General features: G+C 44.7%; 1 protein-coding gene across 4 annotated transcripts in view; it reads right to left on the minus strand.

Moving 5' to 3' along the window:
• Positions 1 to 23,878, minus strand: part of VMP1 (vacuole membrane protein 1) — a 1,390,334-nt gene that overhangs the window by 569,721 nt on the left and 796,735 nt on the right. For all 4 annotated transcript variants that reach the window (XM_069615110.1, XM_069615112.1, XM_069615111.1 and 1 more), the window contains one exon: positions 20,154 to 20,285. In XM_069615110.1, coding sequence (XP_069471211.1) covers positions 20,154 to 20,285 — 132 coding nt within the window. The remainder of the gene's footprint in view (positions 1 to 20,153; positions 20,286 to 23,878) is intronic.

The raw sequence follows: 23,878 nt of genomic DNA on the forward strand, positions 1-23,878 counted from the left end.
TCCAAGAAGATTTTCAAAAAAGTGATTTGTGCTGCCTGTAAGATGATTTTTTAGACCAAGAGCTACCTTTAGCTTTTACATTAGGTACCTGAACAGGTTCAGCACAATTTACTGGGAGAGAAAGCTGTTGTAGCTTACGCCTCTTTCTTTTTTGTCTTTCCATTGGACTTTTTTCCAGGAATACATTCGTGTTTATCACTCGATATGGTGGGTGGAGGCTCCAAAATGGCAACCAGCGTACCGCCTACACCTTGAAGAGGAGTCTCTGACTCCACCATTTGGGCCAGTCTAATAAATTCTTCCATACTAGATATGGATATGGGAGTGTCTTCAAAATCCATATTTCCTGGCACATTAGGTGGAGCCTCAAAACAGGTGCAACAAGCCCCATGAGCACGAGAATCAGTTACTTCACCGATTTTTATGCTGAGTGAGGCCATATCTATTCTTGCACCCTCCCACTGAACAGCCAAGTGGTCTATTTTCGCATCCTGATTTGCTGATAAGAGACGAAAATCCGCCAAGGACTGTTTTGTAAAGTCATTCACTGAAAACTTCAGCGCTACCAGAGCAATTTAGTTCAATTCTAGGTCCTTGTTAATCTCCAGTAGAGATCCAGATTGGAGATGGACCTCTGATTTTAGGTTTTTCGAAAACCCTGCCCAACGAACCTAGCACAAAATTTAAAGCAATCACTGATGCTGAATTTAAGAGATGGATCACATGGCTCCAACCCCCTGCTTTCTTTCAATCGGGTGTTGGGCGGTGGTGTTGTCCGCCAGTGCTGGGAGGCCTCTACTTCTCTTGACCCTTCCAACAGCGCTGAAATTTCGTTCAGCTCGAAGGAGGCATCGAAATTCGGCGAGATGTTAGTGTTATTGCCTCCCTCCTCCACCAAGTCCAGGTTTGGGTTTCATAGGATTTTTGCCGACCCCACAGGTTCAGTTGAGACATTATTGATTCTGTCCAAACCCAGCTTGCTGGACTTCAATTTAGGGGCCAAGCTATTTGTCCTACCTTCTATGGGAAAGTAGTTCAAGATTGTTTTTTAATGGATGTAACGGTTAGAGTGTAGTACAGGCTAGATGCCAAACAGTTTTTTACAAGGGGGGGCATTGGGTGTGGATATATCCGGGTCGATCCTTGCCGCAGTAGAGCAGAAAGTCAGACCGGAGCCAGATGCCTGCTGGTCATCTGAGGAAAAAAAAACTCTCCTTGCACTTCAGACGGCCCTCCTTAAGCGGTAAAGATTTGACAATGGACCGATCCTCTTAATGCGCAGCCGAATCCCGCACCGCACCTTCTTCCCATTCTGGGCCGTAGTCAGCCGCAGTGAAAGGCGCGCTGCGAAGGTTGTAAATTCTTAATTTGCTCATTTCTGAAAATCAGGAGGCGTAACGGAAGTTTTGTAAATAGGAGCAGCCCCACTTCTGAAAGCCCACCGAAGAATTGCTCTTGGAAGAGATCCTTCGCATGCTACCTGGGTCAAAGGAAACATTTCCACAGTCACCAAAATAGCACACCGCGATGGTTGAAGCAGAGGTCACACCAAGCACACCAGGTATTAAGAGCAACGAATAAGTACTTTGAGATCAAAGATTGCCGCCACTTGTTCAAGACCAAAGTGCCTTTTCTTTCAAGAAATGTAAAAGTTCGCAACCCACTCAGAAGTCGATTCTCCAAGCTGTCGGAGCCGAAGGCAGCAAAAGACACACACCTCTGCAGACAACTCCGAATGGTATTATTAATACTTCTTACTTGTGGTCGACCTCGCCAACCCCCACCGAACACGGAACACACTGCTCACTCCGCCTTGGCTGCACACAGGCAGTGAGTTTTATGGGCTCCTCTTACTGGTATTTCGAGTGAAATAGAAAACAGACTCCAGTCTGTGTGTGCACGAGAGTAGTCACATTCTGTAAGCACAGTAGGAGCAGAACGAATTTCGCACTGATGACAGGCAGCAAGGATCATCAAAACAGTTTAACAGTAAGCACATAGTAAACACACTCTGCTCACTCCGAAATGATAATAGTCTAACAAAGGTTTTGTGACGGAGGCCAAGCAATGATGAACTTGGCGCATTCTTCATCGGCTCTGAACATGGAAGAAAACCTCAGTTGTCGATTGCGGTTTATGTAGAGTTGTGCAGGGGTGGTGGCACAAGACAAACTGTCTGGCTGAGGAGTTGCCTTGAAAGACTGCCCAGCAAGATGATAGTCCTGCCGTGCAGTATGTCCAGAGGGGGCATCTGACCCATCTTGCCAAACAGCAGGACTCCAATCAGTCCAAGAACTATATAAGGGCCACCTCCCATGACAAGAGTAGAGGCGAGGGGAGTTTTGTGGTCCACAGAAGGAGACTTGTCGTGTTAAAGAAAGGAGATGAAGAGTGCAGGACTAAGACCTGGAGTGAGAGAACGGATTCTCAGACCCAGAGGGGAGGAGAAGATTACTGGTCAGATTGTAGGACCTGGACTGGGTGGATGGGGGATTAGAACTCCTGGAGAAGTCATGTTGATTGTAAGACCCGGATAGGAGAGATTGATTGTAAAACCTGAAGACCAGAGCAGACTGAAAGCTAAATACTAGAAATGCAGAAAAGGAAGGAGATTAAAGTGGAGACCAAAAGCCAGGTGAACAGAGACCTGGCTACAGTCCTAATCAATAAAAGGGAAGCGGAAGCAAAGGTGGGGCCTTTAACAAGGGAAATACCAAGAAGGTGAAGACAACCAAGCAACGGGAAGAGCAGGAAAGGGCAGAGGCCCTGACAAGAGAAAGAAAGGGTGGAGGTCTTGAACAGGGAGAAGGAGAAAGTGTCCCACAGGTGGCAGAGAATACAAAAAAGTAGACACCCTGGCCTAGGAGACAGAAACAGGAGTAGGAGTAGGAGGTGAAGCAAATAAAATGTCTGTGGGGGAGCAGAGCCCTCTGCAAAGCCATCAAGCACAGCAGCAACCCTCTGCCTGACCCACCCGCACTCCATAAAACAATCTATAGCCATCAAATCTCTTCATCAAGATCAGCATGATCCTCCAACACATATACCAACGCAACAACTGATAGAACATTACACATTCCATCTAGCAAAACAACAACTACGTGGACAACTTTTTTAGACATTCAGTATGAACGACCTCACTACTGCCCTAGAATCCCTCAATGCCACATCCTACGTGAATAGCCTCCCTGCCTCCATACTCAAGACACTTTTGACTGAAGCACTCCTGCCAGCACTCCTGCCTTACCAGACAATCATCAACAGCTCCAAAACTCAAGGCATCTTTTCCTCGATCCACAGGACCAGATAATTCCTTCCGCATCTCAAGAAGCCAACACTGGACCGTGATGACCGCAGCAACTACCACCCAATCACCCATCTTCCCTTTCTAGTTAAGATCCTTGAAAAAGCAGTAGCCATGCAACTGATCCAACACATCAAAGCCAACAACCTCCTTCAGTCCTACAAATCTGGCTTCAGATCCAGATGAGGCATAGAAATGGCTACCCTCAAGGGGATTGACAATGCCCTTAAAATTCTAGATGATGGCTATCCTTACCTCCTGGTTTTCCTTGACCTCACAGCATTCCACACATTAGACCACAAGTGCCTCACAATCTACATCAACGCACGGCGACCAGCAAGATCATCCTAAGCTAGTTCAAATCATACCTTGCTAAATCACCACCAGTTCATAAAAATGGATTCCTCCAGATCACCAACTCTACCCATCACCTTGAGTCTTGCAATGATCCATCCTCTCCCTCAGGATCTTCAATATTAACACACAACCGCTCCGAATCCTCCTTCCTTGACACCATCTACATCCACCAGATGGCATGCAGCCCAAACTCAAGATATCCTCCATCAAAGACATCCACAAGCTCCGGGCCTGCCTCACATTGATCCAGTCATGGAGGTCCAGTGCTTACACGAAGCTCAACCCCTCAATGTATTCCTACTGATGACCAACAACAGCGAACATCCAGAGCTGGCTCTTTGCTATGAACCCTGAAGGCTTAAGACCCCAGCTGGCCACCTATGACACGTCCCTTGGGTTAGACATTGACAGATACCTCTCCTTCAAACAGCACATAGTAAGAAAGACACAAATGGCTTGGTATCAACTTTCTCTCCAGCAGAAAATCAAGCCCTTCATCCCAGAAAACAACTTCAGATCTTCTGTCCAAACCTCGGTCCTCTGGATGGTATTCCGGAGCCAAGCATGGCACCACTGAGATGTGCTCTGCATGCTGCAGCACATCTCATTAAAACGACTCTTCAAATTCGATCACATCACCCCGACCCTCATCTAACTGCTGCATCATCTAAAATGCTGTCACCCTAAAGTCCCCAAGTTACCTCACTGAGAAACTCAGCATCTCCGGAGGTCTACAATCCACTAAAAATAAGGACATGTGTAGACTTGAAATCCGCCGGTGCAGGAAGGAAAGAACCAGAAGACCAGCCTTCTCAGTCTACGCCCCAAGACTCTGGAACCACCTCCCCATCATCAGACTCGCCCCCTCACTTTTACAGTTCCAGAAGGAGCTCAAGAGCCTCCAATGAATTGCTCCAGGTTCACACACACTCCACCCTATCTGAGGCTGGGTGACCTGCCCCCACTGTTTCCTCTCCTGATTGCTTGTAGATCCCTTGCTACCAAACTGCCCGTCCTCCTCCAGTTAGCTCCCTTGTTTCTCCATTTCCCTCACCATGTTATTCCCCATAGGATTGTAAAGTGCAGCGCTGCTTTCCGAAGTTAGGACCGTACTCAGTAATGCCAGTAAGGAATTCATGGTGGCAACAGTAAAGACAGACAAGTGATCACAGTTCAAGGGTGTTTATTCAACTGTATGAATGGGTGAGAAAAACACCTAATCTAAACCTAAAGCTAAGATGGGAGCAAGCTACAACCATCAAATAATAATAAGGCAGTCCTAGTGACATCTGTCCAAATAAAAAGCCTATACTAAAAAAAAAAATAAAACAAAAAAAAAAATGCCAATCCTTAACACGAAGTTACAAAAGTGTGTGGGATAATGATCACCAGAAAAGAAAAAAAACTGTTCACAAAATGATAATTCAGGATGGTATGGCTGGAGTCTCCCTTCCCCACGTTTTAAGCACAGAACAAGGCAGGACTTCGGAGCACAGCACACTCTTGGGCCTCTCCAGCACGAGATTCACAATTCTGTTAAATGAAACTAGGTCCAAGTCTCTCTTCTATAAAGCCTCTTGCCTTAGAAGGCCAAAATGTTCCTTCAGTGAACTTGTACATTGGAATTAGAGAAAGAAAGGGTTTGCTCTCAAACTGCGCACACACATAGAATAATAAGCAATTGCAAATTAAATGAGTGGTTTTAATCAGAATTGGTGCACCAATTCTGATTAAAACCACTCATTTAACCCTTTCTTTCTCTAATTCCAATTTCCAGTGGGAATTTGGCAGGCTCCTACTCAAGCTCTCAGCCGCAGCCCTATCACAGCCACATAAGTTACCGTTCTATGCGCTGTATCCTGCTGGCCTTTTCTGCCACTTTTTCTTCAAACTTGTACATTGGGCAATGCTCTTCGCCTCAAGGATCTTCCTCTGCCGGGCTCAGATCCTTCTTGCAACATGGGCCTCCTTGTGCCGGGTTCACTACAGCCTTTTACTTGAATATCAATATATCTTCAACACAGTCGATGAATTTCTGACATAGTTCATGGTTTGCTTCATCTCATCAGAAAGCGTGGTTTCCCTTCCTTTAGCTTTCTTTCGGCATCCCTTTGTCGGGTTTACACTTGCTGTGGCTCACAATGTTCAGAATCTCTTCAGAAAGTGTGGTCTCCCTTCCCCTAGCTTTCTTTTGTCAATGTCAGAGACTTTCGATTGTACAAGGGATTTGACATGACCCTTGTAGAACTACTGACACCTTACGCCACCCCTTCCCTAGGGCCTTCTGGTACTTGCAGTTTCAACACCAAAACAAAAGGGGCCAGTGACAGTCCTTCAAATGAGCACTGCTGCTGCGCCAGACTACTCTGCAGCTGGCCCTTCTCTGGGATTTCCTAAAATTTCATACATACACACATTCTTTGTTCACAAGTTTCTTTAACTCACATAATGTTTTGGATTATAACCTTGGGCTCAGGTTTGCTATCAGCTTTCTCTGACTTACTGGCTGTGCTGGACCCGTTGGCTTGTCTTGCATCTGGAGTCGACTGTACCACGGTAGCCAGCATGCCTCCCCGCCTGTGGTGTTCTGTCTTATGAAATCCCGGTCTTATGATTTCCCTTTCGGAGGCTTCGTGGGTCTGAGTTGAAAAGGCCAAGGGCAGTTCCCCCCCCCCGTTGTCGTACCTCCAGGTCTAGCTGCCTTCCTCCTCCATTTGAACTGCTGGTTCGGTGTAGCTGTTTTCTCGTGTGTTTGGCCTTTTATCCCTGTGGGGAAGGTAAAGGGCCATCAGGTGTGTGTGGTTATTGTTAATTGCCCGACTCTGCCTGGCCCTTGGATTGGGACATGTCAGGTTAACAGTTTTGGTATTAGTCCTTTGTTTGTCACAGTGAAAAAGTATTTGTGTTGGAAAAGGAGTTGGGTAGAGTTTCTAGATATCCTACGGGGTAAGATGTGGAAAGCATGTCATAAGGAAGGGAGTGGTTGCTCAACTCAGAAAGGTGAGAGTTGCCAGTTTGTGAAATGAATAGGGGGGGTTGGGGAAACTAATAAAGTTACTCACCGTAGTGACTACCTTACTCCTAGACCATAGTCCCTTTTCCTCCATACTTGTGGGACATTCCGTCCTTCGAGACGGGACGAGAGCACTTGTCAAAAAAGCATCGAAATGAAAATCTTTGTCCTTCTCTTTTTATGTGGGGTACCGCACATGGCCGTAACCCCGCCCTCCTGAGCTCCACCCCACGCATCGCCCTTCAGGTCTTTTCTATCGCCAGGTCTGTGACCATTTAAGTAATAGAGAATACTTATTAGAGGGGCCGGCGGGCGTAGGGAGGAAAGGCGACTATTGACTAGGAGTAAGGTAGTCACTACAGTGAGTAACTGTTAAACTCCTACGCCCGTCCCCTTTCCTCCATACTTGTGGGAGATTCCCAAGCACTCCTCACAGGTAATACGGATGGAAGAAAACTCTTTACTGAAATAGGTTTTTAAGAACAGCCTGGCCGAATTGGGCATCGGCCCTGGAGCTCAGGTCCAAGCAATAATGCTTACAAAAAGCTAATGGGGGAGCCCATGTAGCCGCCTTGGCAATGGTTTCCCAGGGAACATAATTTTGGAATGCAACAGCAGCCGCTTTGCCATGTACAAGATGGGCATGAAGGCCCTTCGGAGGTTGAAAACCCTGAATGGTGTACACTTCTGAAATACAGGAGGCAATCCATCGGGAGATAGTAGCCTTTGAAGTAGGTTTCCCTTTCGGGTCTCGGAATGTTGCAAAGAATTGTGAGGAGCCCCTGCGTTCAGTAGTTCTGTCAAGACAGAACTTCAGGACTCGCCTGACATCTAAATTGTGTAAAACTCTCTCGCCATCCGAGGCCGGATTCTGAAAAAAGACAGGTAATGAGATAGATTGATTCAAATGAAAATCAGTCACTTCCTTCGGTAGGAAAGAAGGACGAGTGCGGTGCACAACCTTATACTTATGAAAGGTGAGGAACCGATGGTCCACAGACAAAGTTTGAAGCTCGCTTACTCGCCTTGCCGAAGTCACCGCAATCAAAAATGCGACCTTCCACAAAAGGTATTTGAGATCAACCTTAGCAATAGATTCAAATGGTTTATGGCAGAAGGCGGCGAGGACCACATTCAAATCCCATTTTGGATGAGAATTACGTACTGGTGGGAAAAGATGTAATAGACCTGCAAAATGTCTTTTAATGACTGGGTTTTTCAATGAAAAGGAACAGCTGTCAGTGGACAGGTAGGCGGCAAAAGCCGACAAGTAAGTCCTACAAGACAAGACATGAATGCCCAAAGCTGCCAGATGAGATATGAACGACAGGACAGTGTCAATCGTAGCATGCCTGTGGTCCAGCTGCTTAGCTAAACACCAGTGGCAAAAACTGAGCCACTTGCTCCTATACTGAGATCTCGTAGAGGTGTTTCCTGGCTGCTTGGATAATGCATATATTGTCCTTGGACAAGTAAAAATGCACCAAGAATTTGAATTCAGGCACCAGGCCGCCAAGCTGAATGATTGTGGGGAGGGGTGTCACATCAGCTGATCGCACTGGTGAAGCAGGTTGGGAATCAACGGCAGTCTGATCGGAAGACAAATCGACATATGCTGAAGTTCCGAGAACCAGAATCTGGCTGGCCACCAAGGAGCTATGAACAGGAGAGTGCAATTCGATGAATTCCTGAGCTTGCAGAGTGACCAATGAATCAGAGATAGAGGCGGGAAAGCATTGGCCTTCATGTTGTGCCACGGAATTTCGAGAGCATCCCCTAGGGAGGAGGCCCTGAGACCGCTCCTGGATGCATAAAGAGGAAGTTTCCTGTTTGTAGAAGTCGCAAAGAGGTCCACTTTGCCCCACTGGCGAAAGATGGAGGAGAGAACCTCTGTGTTCAGTTCCTACTCGTAGTTGGTTGCTGTTTGTCGGCTGAGTGAGTCTGCAGTTACATCAAATTGACCCAGAATGTGTGCTGCCAGTAGCCAAATGCTGTCCTGGATGGCCCATTCCCAAATCTGAATAGCAAGGTCCACAAGAGGTGGTGATCAAGTGGGGACAATATATAGAGTAATTGAGAGGAGAGGTTGTGGGAGTGTGCACCGCTCCTTAAAAAAAAAAAAAAAAAAAATTCCTGGGTTGCAGGGGTGTCCCATGCATGTTCCTTATGATGTCTTCACAAAAATCGGCGCTATTCTTGCATGGCAACATTTTTGAGGGGACATTATCACATGGAACTGGTAAGAGTCCCAAAATGGTCGGTCTTGGGTCTGCTCCTCTTCACACACTACACTTACTCATTTGGCTTCTCAAAGCATCTGTTTGGCGATGACACCTAAATCATCTTCTCTGAGTTGTCATTTCACATTGCAACCTGCATATCAGCAATGTATCACTAGGTGATGCTCTGTTGTGGGCCGCTCAAATCAAAGGGCCTCTTTGCTTGGGGCATAACGGAAGTCAACCAAAGTGGTTAGGTCTGAGGGACTGCAGCCCTGACAGGCGGAAAGGCCCAGTGGCCACTTTGTGTCATGTAAACGCTACCATTGAAAAGGAGAAATTAGTAAACAATCACAAATAATTAAAATATATAACAACGCACACTAGCAGTAACAAATAAGGATTTACTGCAACACAACAGACAAGACCTCAAGTACTGGTAAAAACAGTGTTGCCATCTTCAGTAAAATGTACATATCCTCCATATAAAACATAGTTGTCACCGCTGTAGATGTTAAAGTGCCAGATGTGAGACATTAAACGATCATCCATTAAGGCACACATGCATTTGTAAACTTGTGACCTGGCACCTCTTCAGAATAAAAACTACATAGCGCCCATCTTTTCTGGTCAGCAATACAGTCATCTTGCAGCATAGTGACTGGAATCAAAGTTTGCAGAAACACACTCAGCCTCAGCCAAGAGAAATGCATATTCCACGGATGTGTTGGCATAGGTTTTGATACATTTGCATATGTGGTCATAGTTTGTTTGCATTCTGTAATGGTGTACGCAGTGGTGAAAGTGGGTGGAACTAATGGGTATGGCATTCCTCTTTTGAAAAACACTAGAACGTTCCCATACCCTTTCTCCTAGAGCACCAGTTCTGGATGGCAGGCAAAAGGGAAGGGCACTTCTTATTTACTGGGCCCCTCCAGCCATTCAAACCAGTGTCCTGCTGTATATGGACTAATGTCATAGCTTGCGCACCTATCTTGCAGACACAGGTTTGCTCCTGATTATTTCAATTGCCTGCTTGGGATATAAAGCTAATTTCAGAACAGCCACATAACTGCACTGGAGTGATCCTAGCTTATCTCCTGCATTTAGGCATGATTTTATTTTATCTATTTATTGTGCATTTGTTAGGCGCTTATAAATTGTGTTTCAAAGCGCCCACCTGACAACAGGGAGGGAAACATGGGGTAGAAAACAATACATACACTGGAGGGTCAAGACAAACCTACTAGGCCTTGTGAGTATTCAGAACGTGCAAGTGCAGAGAGAGAAGAGGGGAAGAGAAGTGCGGGGTAAGTGCTGGAGTGCACAGACTCGTGGGTGAGCAGCAGATGAATGTTAAATTGCACCACGCACATCTGTGTGAGGGTAATGAGGTATAGATATAGCCATGGCCCTTAAGAAGGGAAAATGGTTGATGGTTTGGGAGGGGTGTAAAAGCTGCACGTTGTGGAGGCCAATGGCAAAGTATGTGCAGTCATTTAAGGTTCATTTTATTTCCCTGCGTGCAGGGGATAAGGGGCAGGGTGAGTAACAGTGATACGGGAAGGCACAGAGCGGGCAAGGCAAAGGGGAACATAAACCTACCACTTTTTGTATACTTTGAACACTGGATGTACGATTGTGGCAGACGGATCTCTTTGTTGGACGGTACATACCCAATTTGCACGCTTTAATAGAACTTTGCATGCTGCGCTGTAGTGAGACTGTAGATCTGTTGCTGCAGATTGCGTCCTTCTGACTATAGCGTGCATTACTAAATGGGGTAGCGTGCATGTGTGTGGAAGTTGGGTTTTGCAAGGTTGTCTTTCGTGGCATATTTGTACATCCAAATAAGCTTCAGCAGGTCGTGAATGTCGCCTACACAATTAAATTCAGTTTCCTGACATTTCTGGGCTTTTTGTGGATTGAATTAATTGCATTTGGGCCCTTGCACCTACTGAACATGCACAGAAATATCAGTGTTTTTTGGCCCTCAACATGTAAATATTCAGTTTGGATGAGCTGTTTTATAAAATGTTTTTCAAGCATGTGCCATTTCAGCATTAGGCGTAAGTGAGTGCTGTGAGAAACCAGAAGGTGCCTCGCCTTCTAGTCCCCGGGGACTTGTCATCCAGGTGGCCAGGACATGGCCTTAGCTTTTGGATACAGTTTCTGGGGGTGGACCAGTGCAGGAGGATCCTCTGGGTGAGGGGTCCTTGGGGAGTGGGACACCGGATGATGAGATGTGGTATCTGTCTCTTCCTGGTAACACCTTTATCCCATCTTACCCGGTGGGATATTTAGAAACTCACCCCCCCCCCCTCTACCCCCTCCCACCCCCATATTCCTACACAAGCACTTTCTCACAGACAGCCCTCTCTGGGAGAAAACAGACTTGCAACCAAGCCGTGTACATGACCTATCCCAATACTATGGTCAGATGAGGTCAGGCAATTATCGACAATCACTCACAATTGACTTCTATTACACTTCCCCACACGGATAAAAGGTGGGGCACAAGAGCACAATCTGGGCAAGGAAAAACACACAAAGGTACAGCAGTTTCAAGTTGGCAGTTGAACGTGGGGAGAAAGACAACCAGGCATGAGCGGATCATGAGAGGGGCAATACCCTTGACCTCGTTGATAGGAAGCCGTAACTTTCAAGAAACCTTCAAGGCAGAAAATATAAGACCAGGAAACAAGGCTAACGAATCCTGCATTGTGTGTCAGAGATATCAAGGGTTCTCCTACGTAACTGACCAATGCAAGGAGTAGCAGCAGACTCTGTGGTATCGACCTTGGCTCCAAGAACAAAGAAGCAACAAAACACAGCCGGTGAGTTGGAGAGACCAGTCTGCGTTGAAGTCAAGGTTGCAAGCGGCAACATTGTAAAATGAGCGCTAGAAAGAACATTGTTAAACGTGTGCGATGAAATTGCGTGTGAATATTTGACCATTAGAACAAAAGATACAATACCGTTGACAGGGTGGTCCGGCACCTTGAATGTGCTCAATCGAAGGTCTCTGTATGGCATCTTCACGAAAGGAAATAAAGCAGAAAAGCAATGTGAAGTGTAAATTGTGCGAAGTGAATGATCTGAGCCTGGAGGAGCGGGATCCATGGTCCAAGCCCGAACGAGGGAGACCAAATTGTGACCATTGTAGAAAAGAGGTCTGAGCCCAGATGAAGGGGCCCCGTGGTCCAAGCCCAAAGGAGGGAGAGGTAAAAGAGAAAATTTGACAAAGGAAAGGAACTTTTGTGTTTTGTTTGCTGCATCGGGCTCTCTGCATTGAGAGACACTTTGGCGGAAGGCCCTGATGCCCATGTGCTGAACCTCGTGGCCAAGAAGTTAGAGTGTGTGCAAAGTCTGCACGTGCCACCTTGTCACGTGCTGAAAACGTGGGGAAGTAAATCCAGCAGCTCAACTATCCTGACATATTTCTTGAACACTTTTCTTTTGCGTACATGATTCTATAACAAGACCGGAGGCGAGCATTATGCTTTTACTCCTTTAATACTGCCAATCACAGCATTTCAAAACTTATAAAATGAAAACAACTCTTCCTTTTTTCATTTTTTTTTAACTTTACAAAAAATATCTACTTAAACACAAGTAGCACTGAACATAACACGTTCTGTAATCCTCCTACAAGACCCAAGAGGCTCTAGTGCTCAAGTAGTCCTAGCCTTGCTCTGATCCTCCAATGGGTGAACCCCCTGAAGGTATAAACCAGTCCCAACTCCAGGTCCCTTCCTCTTCTTTTTTGCTGTCACACAGCTAAGTACCTCACAATTGTATTTGTAATTTAATAGCATATTGCATTGTGAACGTTTCAGTTATTCATGTGAATTGTTGCAGTATGTAATGTTATAGAGTAATGTGCAGCTGCGTCATATAATAAGCGCGTAGGGTGAAATACACGCTTCCGCGTACTATTATAACTTTGTTTGTTTTTCTCACTGTGTTTTCATTATGGAATGCTAAGAACCCGCTAGCGTTATCGCTCGCATTTGGGTTCCGTTTTCGCTAGTAGAGTTATATATTCTTTTCGAGCTCGGTCAGCAAGCCTGAACACGGCTGTGGAGACAGATGCTCACTGTTATGAGAATGCGCGCGCATGCGCAGTGCGGAATTCGTGTTTCTCTAACAGTCTCGATCAGGAGAAGTTGCGTATCTTCCAAGGGAGTTACTTCAAAGCAGAAGATTTGTTTTTAAGCGATTTCTGCATTAAAGAACAGGCAAAAAGCATACATAAGAGAGCGAACAAAATATTTAAAAAAAAAAAAAGAAAAACGCTCTTATTTTCCCATTAAGTGCAAAGGAGTACGCTGGAGGAATCTCCTTTTTTCCTTTGCCTTAACAGCATACTCTAGGCAAGCACCTCCCTTTAATGAGAAATTTCACAGCCAAGAGAGAGATGGCCTCAGACAGAGGTGAGGCGTACTGGGAAGAATATGAGGAGGAAGACAGAGCTCCAGGAAGAAGAGATGGACCCATCTCTTAGTTTTAAGAAAGTCTTGGGAGACTCCCTGATTAAAGCTGTAGCACAGGGGGTTCAGCCTATTCAAGAGAGACTGCAAGTTCTTGAGAACCTTTTGGGCACTAAGGCTGGCTTACTTGACGATCCAGGTGAGGGGACCTCCACCAACACGATTGATGAGACGAATAGGGGGTGTAAAGCGGCCTGGAAGAGGAAGCACTCTTCTACCCCCCCAGGATCTATAAAGGGGATAGGAGAGAAGCCCCAGGAGGCAGCTGATGCCTTCCTCAGGCTGAAGGAGGTGTTTCTGTCCAAATTAGCTGTGCCCAGGCTCCCACCCCCGACCTCAGGGGCGAATAATATGGGGGAATCAATCTCGTCATAGGAGGAGCTTGATCAAGAGGAAGAAGATGACGAGAGTTTAAGTATTGATATCGTACCAGATAAGAGAACAGGTACGGCAAAAGCCAGCAGAGTGGAGAGTACCCCTGAGGACATGTTCGACATGTTTGAGCCAGAGGCAAATCAGACATCCACGGTCCACGAAGTGGACCCCATCCCCAAGAGTTGCTGCTTACATGGCTCAGAGAATTAGGAAACCTTTAGAAAAAGAGGTCATATTTTGCCTAAAATCAGAATGCTCAAGACTGGAGCTCAGTGGAAAAGTATCTGAGACTCCGGACCTAGACCCGAAGATGCTTTCATTCATATCCAAAGCGAGCAAAGACTTAAGGAAAGGCATGGACCGGCCTTGGCGATCCTGCCAAGATAAAGTACTAGACTTAACAGGTCTCATAGCGAATATAATGGACCTTGCCGAAAGAGCCAAAGATACGGGGGAACACATAGACCCAGACATCCTAGCAGGTTGGGCGCAGCGCGCCTTATGTTTATTAGGTAATGCTAATTCCGCCATCCCTGCAGAACGGAGGAAGTCAATGCTCCTCAAAATAGACGCAAAACTAGGCGATCTAGCCTCTTATGATGCGGGATAGGGTGCCCAAGGTCTACTCTTCGGAGACACCTTTGTGAAAGAGATGAGCAGATTTGTGGGAACAGTTACAGCTATAGAGAAGGCTCAGGCATCGATCAAGAAAGTGTTTCCCGGTCGAGTTTTTGCCGGGGCCGGTCGATTCAGAGGCCGATCGACCAGCCGTTTTAATTCAAATAGAAGGCCACAAGGACCAAGAGCGCAATATTGTGGATCGCGCCAGCAAGATGCATTTTTCCCAAACCGAGGAAGGAGCTTCAGGGGGAGAAGAGGCAGAGGCTACTTCAGGCACCAGAATGCCAATGCAGGTGAGAGAGCACAGTGCGTTATATCCGCCAGTGGGGGGCAGGACCATGCGATTCATAGACAATTGGCGAGAGCTTTCATCAGATGCCTGAGTACTGCAGACAACCCAGGGTTGTCAGTTAGAATTTCTGGGATCCCCATCCAGCTAGGCCCGCCCCCGACCATACACTGTTTGGAAGAAGAGAAGAGTTTATTAGACAAAGAAATTCAAGCCCTTGCGGACAAACAGGCAATAGAAGTAGCGCATCCACACTCAATAGGTTTCTTGAGCAACATGTTTTTAGTGCACAGAAAAGGAAAGGTGCGACCAGTGATAAACTTGAGAGTTGAACAGCTGGGTAGTTTACAGACACTTCAAGATGGAAGGAATCCATCTCCTAGCAGATCTCCTCAGGAAAGGGGACTGGCTAGCCCGATTAGAACTGAAGGATGCATATCTGACAATACCCATTGCTCAACAATACCGCCATTTCCTACAATTCAATTGGAAAGGACAGATATGGCAATTCAAGACACTACCTTTCGGCCTAGCATCAGCACCGTGGGTATTTACCAAGATTATGAGACCACTAGTAGCAGCTTTGCGAGACAAAGGTTTCAGAATGATCATATATCTGGACGATATCCTGCTTATGGCAGCAGACAGAGACAGGTTGCAACAACAAATTCAGCGAGCAGTGTCACTGATCGCAGGTCTAGGATTTCTTATCAACGCAGAAAAATCAGCCCTAATACCATACAAGAGAATAGATTTTCTAGGTTTTATAATAGAGAAAGCCATGTTAGAACTTCCCATGTGCAAAATCAGGGTTGTAAAAAGAGATTTGAAATCAGTCCTGAAGAAGCCGGTTATATCGCTTTGGAATCTAGCCAGGATAGTTGGCCTGCAAGCGGCATCAATTCAGGCAATATTTCCAGGGCCGCTACATTATCGAGCTCTTCAGAGACTCAAGATAAAATACCTACATGAGGGATGGAGATATAATCTAATTCCTCTAGATCAGGAGAGCAGATAGGAGATTGAATGGTGGCTCAGCAATATGGAAGCATGGAATGGTTGCGCCATATTCGAAGACTCACCAGAGATCGTCATAGAATCAGATGCCAGCAGATCAGGCTGGGGAGCGAGATGCAGGCTCATAGAGACAGGGGGAAAATGGTCTCAGGAGGAGCTGGAGTTACACAAACTGTCTAGAGCTCTTAGCGGGATTTTTTGCAGTGCAAGCCTTCACCAAAGATCGAGCGAAATGTTGCATTCTGCTGAGAATGGACAACATTTCAGTGGTGAAATACATCAACAAACTGGGAGGCACTCGATCCAAGATGTTAGCAGAGCTAGCCAAAGATTTTTGGCACGATTGTTTGTCAAAAGAGAGCAGTAAATGCAGAATATCTTCCAGGAGCGAGCAATTCAGTAGCGGATTGGAACTCCAGGTACCTGACAGATTCGAGCGATTGGATGCTGCATATCCGTATTCAAGAAGTTACAGCAGAGGTGGGGTCCGTTCGATACTGACCTTTTCGCTTCAAGACTAAACACCCAACTGACAAAGTACTTCAGTTGGAGCCTAGACCCAGGAGCAGCAGGGACAGATGCATTCCTCCACAGTTGGAGGGATCACACGCACTACGCCTTTCCCTCCTTCGCGATGCTGGCGAGGGCACTAGCAAAGGTCCGCAGAGAGAAAGCAGAATTAGTCCTAGTGACACTAGAGTGGAGCTCTCAAGCCTGGTTTCCAGTTCTGATCGAACTTTCTATGGATTTTCCTCAGAGGATTGTGAGCAGACCAGACTTGCTAGTAGACCCGAAAGGCAATCCTCACCCGCTGATTCAGAACAACACTCTGAACCGGATAGCTTGCAGAATTTCAGGCTCAGATGGTGCTTGCCAGGCATTTCAGAGGAGGCTACAGAACTCATTAAAGTATCATGGGCCCCATCTACAGTCAGGAGCTATAATTCCGCTTGGCAAACCTGGGAGTTATGGTGCAGAGAGGAGTGTTTCTTCCATTTCAGCCCCTATAGAGCATATACTAAACTTTTTAGCATCTCTAACCTCGAGCGGGAAGGCTTTCAGAACAGTGGGAGTTTATAGGTCAGCTATTTCAGCTGGACACAAGCTCGTAGAAGGAGTCCCAGTAGGAGAGCACCCGGCAGTCTCCCGGCTGCTTAAAGGGATCAAAGTCACGAAACCCCCTCTTCCTAGATATTCAGTGCTCTGGGACGTAAACAAGATATTACGACTTTTCGAGCAATGGCCTAGGAACGATCTATTGTCAGAGAGACAGTTCAGGAAAATTAGCGACTTTACGTTGTTTAGTTTCATGCCGAAGGGTATCGGACGTGAAAGCGCTAGAAATAGACAGGAAGATTTTCTTTCCAGAAGGTGTAGCTTTCAACATAGCGCAGTGTACTAAGACAAGTTCCAAAGTGATTTCATATCCCTACTTCCAGGATAACGACAATCTATGTGTAGCAAAATGTATTAAATGTTACGAAGCAGCGACAGCAGGTGTCCGACACCAGGGTGTAACGCAATTGCTCATTGCAGGCAGGAGACCCTTTAAGGCAGTCACATCAGCCACCATAGCGAGATGGGTGAAAGATCATGCAGCTGGCAGGCATAGATATTTCTGTTTTCGGAGCTCATTCAACCAGAGGATCTATGGCTTCCGGAGCTTTTGCAGCCGGCTTTCCGCTGCAGGAGATCCTGAAGGTGGTGGACTGGTCCAGTGACTCAGTTTTCAGAACCTTCTATTTTAAGCTAGTGGCGAATATGGCAAGAACAATTGTGCAAAGCTTTGAACAAGCATAATGCTCGCCTCCGGTCTTGTCATAGAATGAAGGTTGCCAAAGTGCATAGCGTAGGAAGTCTTGTTTCTATTATAGACACAGAGGCAAGCATTATCCCACCCAAGTCATGAATTTCGCTGTAAAATAATTATTTTGGGAAGAAAGAATTTCGTTTTATGTGAATTTGTATATTATACTCAATGCTGTACAGTTTAGCGAATTCCCACCCTAATGACATTGTTCTCTTTGATCAAGGGGAGGATCAGAAGAACTCCAGGGATTGAGAGAAGGTCACTCAGAAGCATCAGAGAAGTTTCAAGAATGTCTCTAAGGCAGAGAAGTTAACAGTTCCACAAAAAAAGAAGAGGAAGGGACCTGGAGTTGGGACTGGTTTATACCTTCAGGGGATCACCCATTGGTGGATGAGAGCGAGGCTAGGACTACTTGAGCACTAGAGCCTCTTGGGTCTTGTAGGAGGATTACAGAACGTGTTATGTTCAGTGCTACCTGTGTTTAAGTAGATATTTTTTGTAAAGTAAAAAAAAAAAAAAGGAAGAGAGTTGTTTTAATTTGATAAGTTTTGAAATGCTGTGATTGGCAGTATTAAAGGTGTAAAAGCATAATGCTCGCCTCCGTGTCTTTAATAGAATCAAGACTTCCTGCATTATGCGCTTTGGCAATCTTCATTATTCCCCACCACTTTGTATTTAGAAGGATTGGCAAAAGGTTTATTAGCATAGGCTCTTATTTTGACATAATTCACTAGGACTGTGTTATTATTTGATGGTCGTAACTTGCTCCCATCCTTAGATTTAGGTTTAGATAGGCGCTTTACCAGCCCATTGAATTTCAATAAACACTCTTGAACTGTGATAATTGGTGTCCGTCTTCACTATTGGATACCATGCCTTCCTTACAGTGCCAAAACATCTCACAAATCAAAACTTGCCAATTTTGAGATACAGTTGGCTAAACTTTCAAGAGTGCATTTTCCTGCCTCTATCGAAATTGACAAGCAAAAACTAGTTTTTTCAGCAATCCTTTTAGGCATGAAAATGTAGTTATTTTTAAAGACAGACGCATACACAAACATGCGTACACGTCAGTAGAATTCCTAAGAAAATTGAAAAGCAGGAGATGGTATAAATTGATGGGCGATTATTCTTCATATTCTCCCTCAAGGGTCCCTCTTGTCCGGGGTAAAGACTATTTAGAAAATAAAAGTCTTAACTGCATTTTCAATTGGTTAACATTGGGGGTCTTCCCCCACTGCTGTAACCTTTGGGGCTCCTGGTTCTCAAAGCAAACTCGGGATCTCTTCTGGCCCTTTCCAAGGTGGCTTGCCGCCAAATTCACACATGTCCCCCATACACACGATGGCCTACTGATTGTGCCCCATTGATATCTATGGAACTTTCTACTCACCTGTGAAGTCTCCAAAGGGACTGGTGGCAATTAGCTGGCCCTGGATATGTTGAGAACTCAGTTAGGGTTCAAGAAGTTGTAGGCGAATAACGAGAATTTTAGTAGATATCTGTGTTTTTAGAATCAATTCTCTCCAAAGCAACTCTGAATGTATTTGTACCACGTAGTCTTTGGAAACTATCTTTCCCTGAAGGGAATCACATTGGTAACTGTTTCTAAAATGTATCTAGATTTTTGGGAGGCTTCTGACTGTTATCAAATGGTTTCTACACCTCTAGGGCAGTCTTTGACTGGTATGTGCATTTGTATTTTTCAGACGCTATGCTCTAGTGGGCCAAAATATTGTATATTGTTTGTGTTGGCCGAGGGATTCTCCATGGCCATTTTTACATTGCGTTATGGCTTGTTCCCGTTTCTACTCACATTTCCTCTTTATGTGTCATGTACCTAGCACAAGGTATGGACCTACAAAATAATAAGAGTGGGTTGTGTCTTTTAGCACAATGTACTGTTTCTGAGTAGGAAATAAGGCTTTTTAAATTGTATTGGCTCTGGACCAATTTGGATGACCTTTTGCGTGCCTATCTGTAGATAGTGGACCCACATTTAAGTGTAGGGGTGAGGATGTCCTAATTAACTTTACTTTTGTTTATAAAATACTGTGCTTTTCTATACTAGGTTGTCTTTGCGGAAGTACCTATTGGACCTGATCAAGTTTATATGTCCAACATAATGTATATATTTTTCAGCATATCAGTGTGTATTTTCGATGGATAAGTAAGTGGACTAATTGTACATTGTGGCAGTTTGCTATACCTTCCTGAGACTTAGTTATACCCGATCGCTCTGCCACTTTACCTAGCCTGAAGAGAGGTGTGGCTTTTCTGGGGGTAAATTGCCTTTGCCCCAGCCATCATCAGGGATTTGTAAAACAAAAACTGTCTAGACAGTAAGCACGGCATGATTTGTGCCATTTGCAAATGCATAACTATCGTTTGTCCTTCTAGTTCAACTCTAACCAATGAACACACTTCAGAGAAGGATGTCAGGGCTCAGAGCAGCACCAAGTGTTCATAAAATGCTGCACATTCCGTGGTGTGCTACGTAATCAATGTTCTTGCCGATTTGTTGTGTAATGAAGTGCAATGTTCACTGCTGATTTAATGGATTTGGAAGTTACAATGAACAGTCAGCAGATTGTCATTAGCACTATAGTGACAGACAGTAATCGCACATAAGTAGCCTGTTGTCAGGGTTCTTACTTGTGAAGTTTGTGCATGTTCCAACATCTCTTCAAATTCTTCATACTCCTCATCATCTGGGTCAGCGCCGGAGAGTCTGGCCGCCCGGGCCATGAAGTAAGGCGGTAACTCGCCAATAGCAGTGCCAGCACCCTGAGAGAGAGCATGAGAGGGACATATGAAAGGTCAATTTACTTAGAGTTTAATTTAGTTTTTTTAACAATACATTCCCTTTCTTCCCCCCCCCCCCCCACCCCCAATCATTGAAGATACCAACATATGGCAAAATGGGACAAGTGGAATATGGAGTGCTTGGTATTTAGAGGGGAACACAACCATGCAAAGGATGCACATGAATAGGGCATCACCAAAGCTTCCTCACCACCCACAATAACTGCCAGCAATTAACTCAAGACCACGTTTGTGCCTGCACGCTCGCATTCAGTTGCAGTAAAACAGGTCAAAGAAGATATCCATTTATTAGTTCAATGTCGGGGGCAGAAGTTTGCCAACCAGGCTCATCCGGAACTCAAAGGATGCAATAAATTCACCTTTCTTTCTGCATTAACTCCTCCACTAAGTCTTACTGTATGGTACATAATGATTACAACAACCTTTTGATTTTCAAAGATTCCACAGCCACATAACTCGATATTTCATGTTCTCTACGTTTATCCTATGCTTTCCCACTTTAATTCCTCAGTTGTATCTTGGTTCTGGAGTAAGTTCGAGGAATTCTCGAAATTGGACAAATGGATGGAGGAAACTGAAAGAGGAACAGAGAATAACGCTTGAAGAAGGAAAAACAGACACCCTTGAAAATCCCTGAACAGCCACAAGCTCTATGGGTGCAGCCACATTCCATAAAACGTGATTTGTTGTACTATTTGACAGTCCCTCACTTTCTTCTGTACAAATCACAGGAGACAATTCCAACATTCCAAACTGTGAAAGAGCCAATGATCGGAATCAGCGCAATGAAGCGCGTGCTCCAGGATATAAATGTTTGATTCAAAAACATGACTCATTTTCCAGACGCACTAATCTTACTATGACAGGGGTTGGGGAGTAAGGGGCAGGAGGTAGAGGGTGCATGGGGGTACACTCTTGATTTTGCATTTAGGCATATCTTAAAGGGAAGCATGCACAACAGCTCTAAATACTGTGTATGACTTTGGTGTGGTTAAGAGACGGGGGGAGTTTAGAATGCAGTTCCAGATGACCTTAGTTGGACTAAATTGATGAGGAAGGGCACACTGCAGCTACCCATGATCTGGACGCAGAGTAATCACAAAGTAAGATCACTGCCATTTCAATGTACCCTAACCAACATCATGTGAAGCACAAGCAGTGACAGAATACAGTCAATGTGCTCCAACCAAGAACTGGGTTACCCAAAACAAAAAACGGACTTGGAAACTGAAATAAAGTTCTAGTTTTCAGGGTGTGGTCCTGTGTAACAAATGTCAGATCCAATGATTTATACACGACACTTGATGTTAATCACGGACCAATCCAAGCACGTCATGGGTAAACAAATTTGTACTACAAAATAATCAGCATTACTTTAGATTGCAAAGCGATTTAGCCACGGAACATAGGCTAAATCAGAAATCGAAATACATGTGAGAAATGAGTAAAGACTGAGATTAGAAAAAGCAGAAGCAGTGACAATGGAAGAAAGAAAACAGTCATATTAGGAGCAAAAGAAAGGAAGAAAAACCTTAAAAATACAAAAAAAAGAATCGGGTTTAAAAATCTGGCCAAAAAAAAAATCACTTAAAGCTTAAAGAGTATATCTAGGGGTGCTGTCAATACGTGAAGTGTTAAATAGTCACCTGGACAAAACCCTAGGGTCTGCTGGGCGAGAAGCAGTGCATTTTGATTAACATTGCAATTCTTGGTAATGTATTTAGCCTTTTGGACTCGACTTGAATCCAGCATTGCTATGAAGTTAGTAGTCAGTGTATGTGTACTATTTAGATATATGGAGACATGGTGTACTGCACATCAGGAAAACTATGGTATGGCAAAAACGGTCCCCAATAAGTTACCCATCCAGCTGTGCCCTGTGATAACAGTCTTTAGTGGAGGGTTGCTGAAGTGCTATTGTGATTAATTTTGATTGGCAGACTACTAGTAGTTCCTGTTAGGTTTCCATTTGGGGACAAGATTGTGTAAATATCATGGGCTCTTGCTCAAATTGCTTGTAGTACAATCATCTTTGAATAAGATTATAAACCCTTTTAGGGCTAAACGTGGTCCTTTTTAATCATGTTTCGTGTGCTCATGCTTCTATGCGTGAAGGTGAAAAATCAGTCGGTCTTCCAGGTTTCAGAAGTAGGTTAGCCTGTTTTATGAGATGTATTTATTTTGGGATGTCAGATGTACAAATGCAGCTTGACAAGGACACGTCTACAAAAACACACAGCTAGATTCTGGGAGTTGTAAAATATTATAAAGCACGTTGTTGGATGATGCTACCATTGAAATTTGTTTTTTTGGAGAGGGGTGTTTTGTCTGAATAAGGGATTACACAATTAGCTTTATTTTCTGTGTAGGGGAAGTGCTTGGTATTCTGAACAAAGGAGACCTCACCTCATCACACCAAAACCATAACGCTAGCTTTGGACCACTTGGGTAAATGTTTTCCTTCAGCTTGTAGTAAAGGTGTCTGGCATTTTGTGATGTATGTTTTGTTTCCCATAGTGTTTTTCAATTAGAAGTGGGTTTGAGGATGATCTGCACACATTCGCACTGCTGCTGGTAGTGCTGTGCAAGTGAACGAATATACACGTTTAATAGCTCGTCAAAGGAAAGAGCAGGGGCCCTAGTACACAATTCAACCTAGAAGATTCATCCGAACTTGCTCCAGTTTGGCTACAGTACTGGAGGTATAGTTTGTTAAACTCTAAGACGTGCCTGAAAATTCCATCCACTTCTTTAGTCTTAGCAGAACGCTCTGATGTAAAGTATAATATGTAGTCCCTGATTCAAAACAGTATTCAAACTAAGTTCCTACCTCAAAGGGAAGAACACAGATCTTCTACTTCTATAGCCTTAAGAGATGTGCAAGATCTAGCTAACCAATGGAAGCAACACACTTAAAACGCCTGCTCTACAATATTTTAACACGTGCTGCTTGATGTCTAAAATGCCATATCCACAAGCAAACAGTTCTGCTCTGGCAGCAGTAGTGGTAGAGGACGACCGCTTTATTGCAAGACCTTTAACTGCTTCCAAAATCCTCAGTCCCCAGGTAAAATCTCCCTTCTTTGTTTCCTGGGAGAGGAAATCTCTGGATGGGTATTCATTAATTCAAGTTTTATCTTCCGTTAGTGTGTATCAGTCAATATCTATTGCAGTCTGTTGGTCTCTTTCTCTATTTGAAGCTTTCGATGTGGATCAGTCTTTCAGGCTTTCTCTCTGCCTGTGTCCAAGACTTAGAGCTGGAAGTGGAAAATAGGAACTAGTGGTACTCTGGCTGCATCTAGAAAGGATGGTGTGGGATGGTTGGACAGACGGCCGCGAGGGCTGGGGTGTTGAGTAGGGGTGCAGGGCTGGTGGAGACAAGAATTTTATAACTTTGTCTCAAATAGTTGGATTTCAAGGTCTACAGTAATAATGTCTTATACAGTTTACTTGCAAAACACAAAAATTGCATAATAAAGCCACATGACGGCATGTAAATCCTTATAGCAAAACTGCAAGCCAAAAGAATATCATTGTGGCTTTCATTTTCACAT

The sequence above is a fragment of the Ambystoma mexicanum genome, chromosome 9, assembly GCF_040938575.1.
Source record: "Ambystoma mexicanum isolate Mex_15411 chromosome 9, UKY_AmexF1_1, whole genome shotgun sequence".
Lineage (NCBI taxonomy): Eukaryota > Metazoa > Chordata > Amphibia > Caudata > Ambystomatidae > Ambystoma > Ambystoma mexicanum.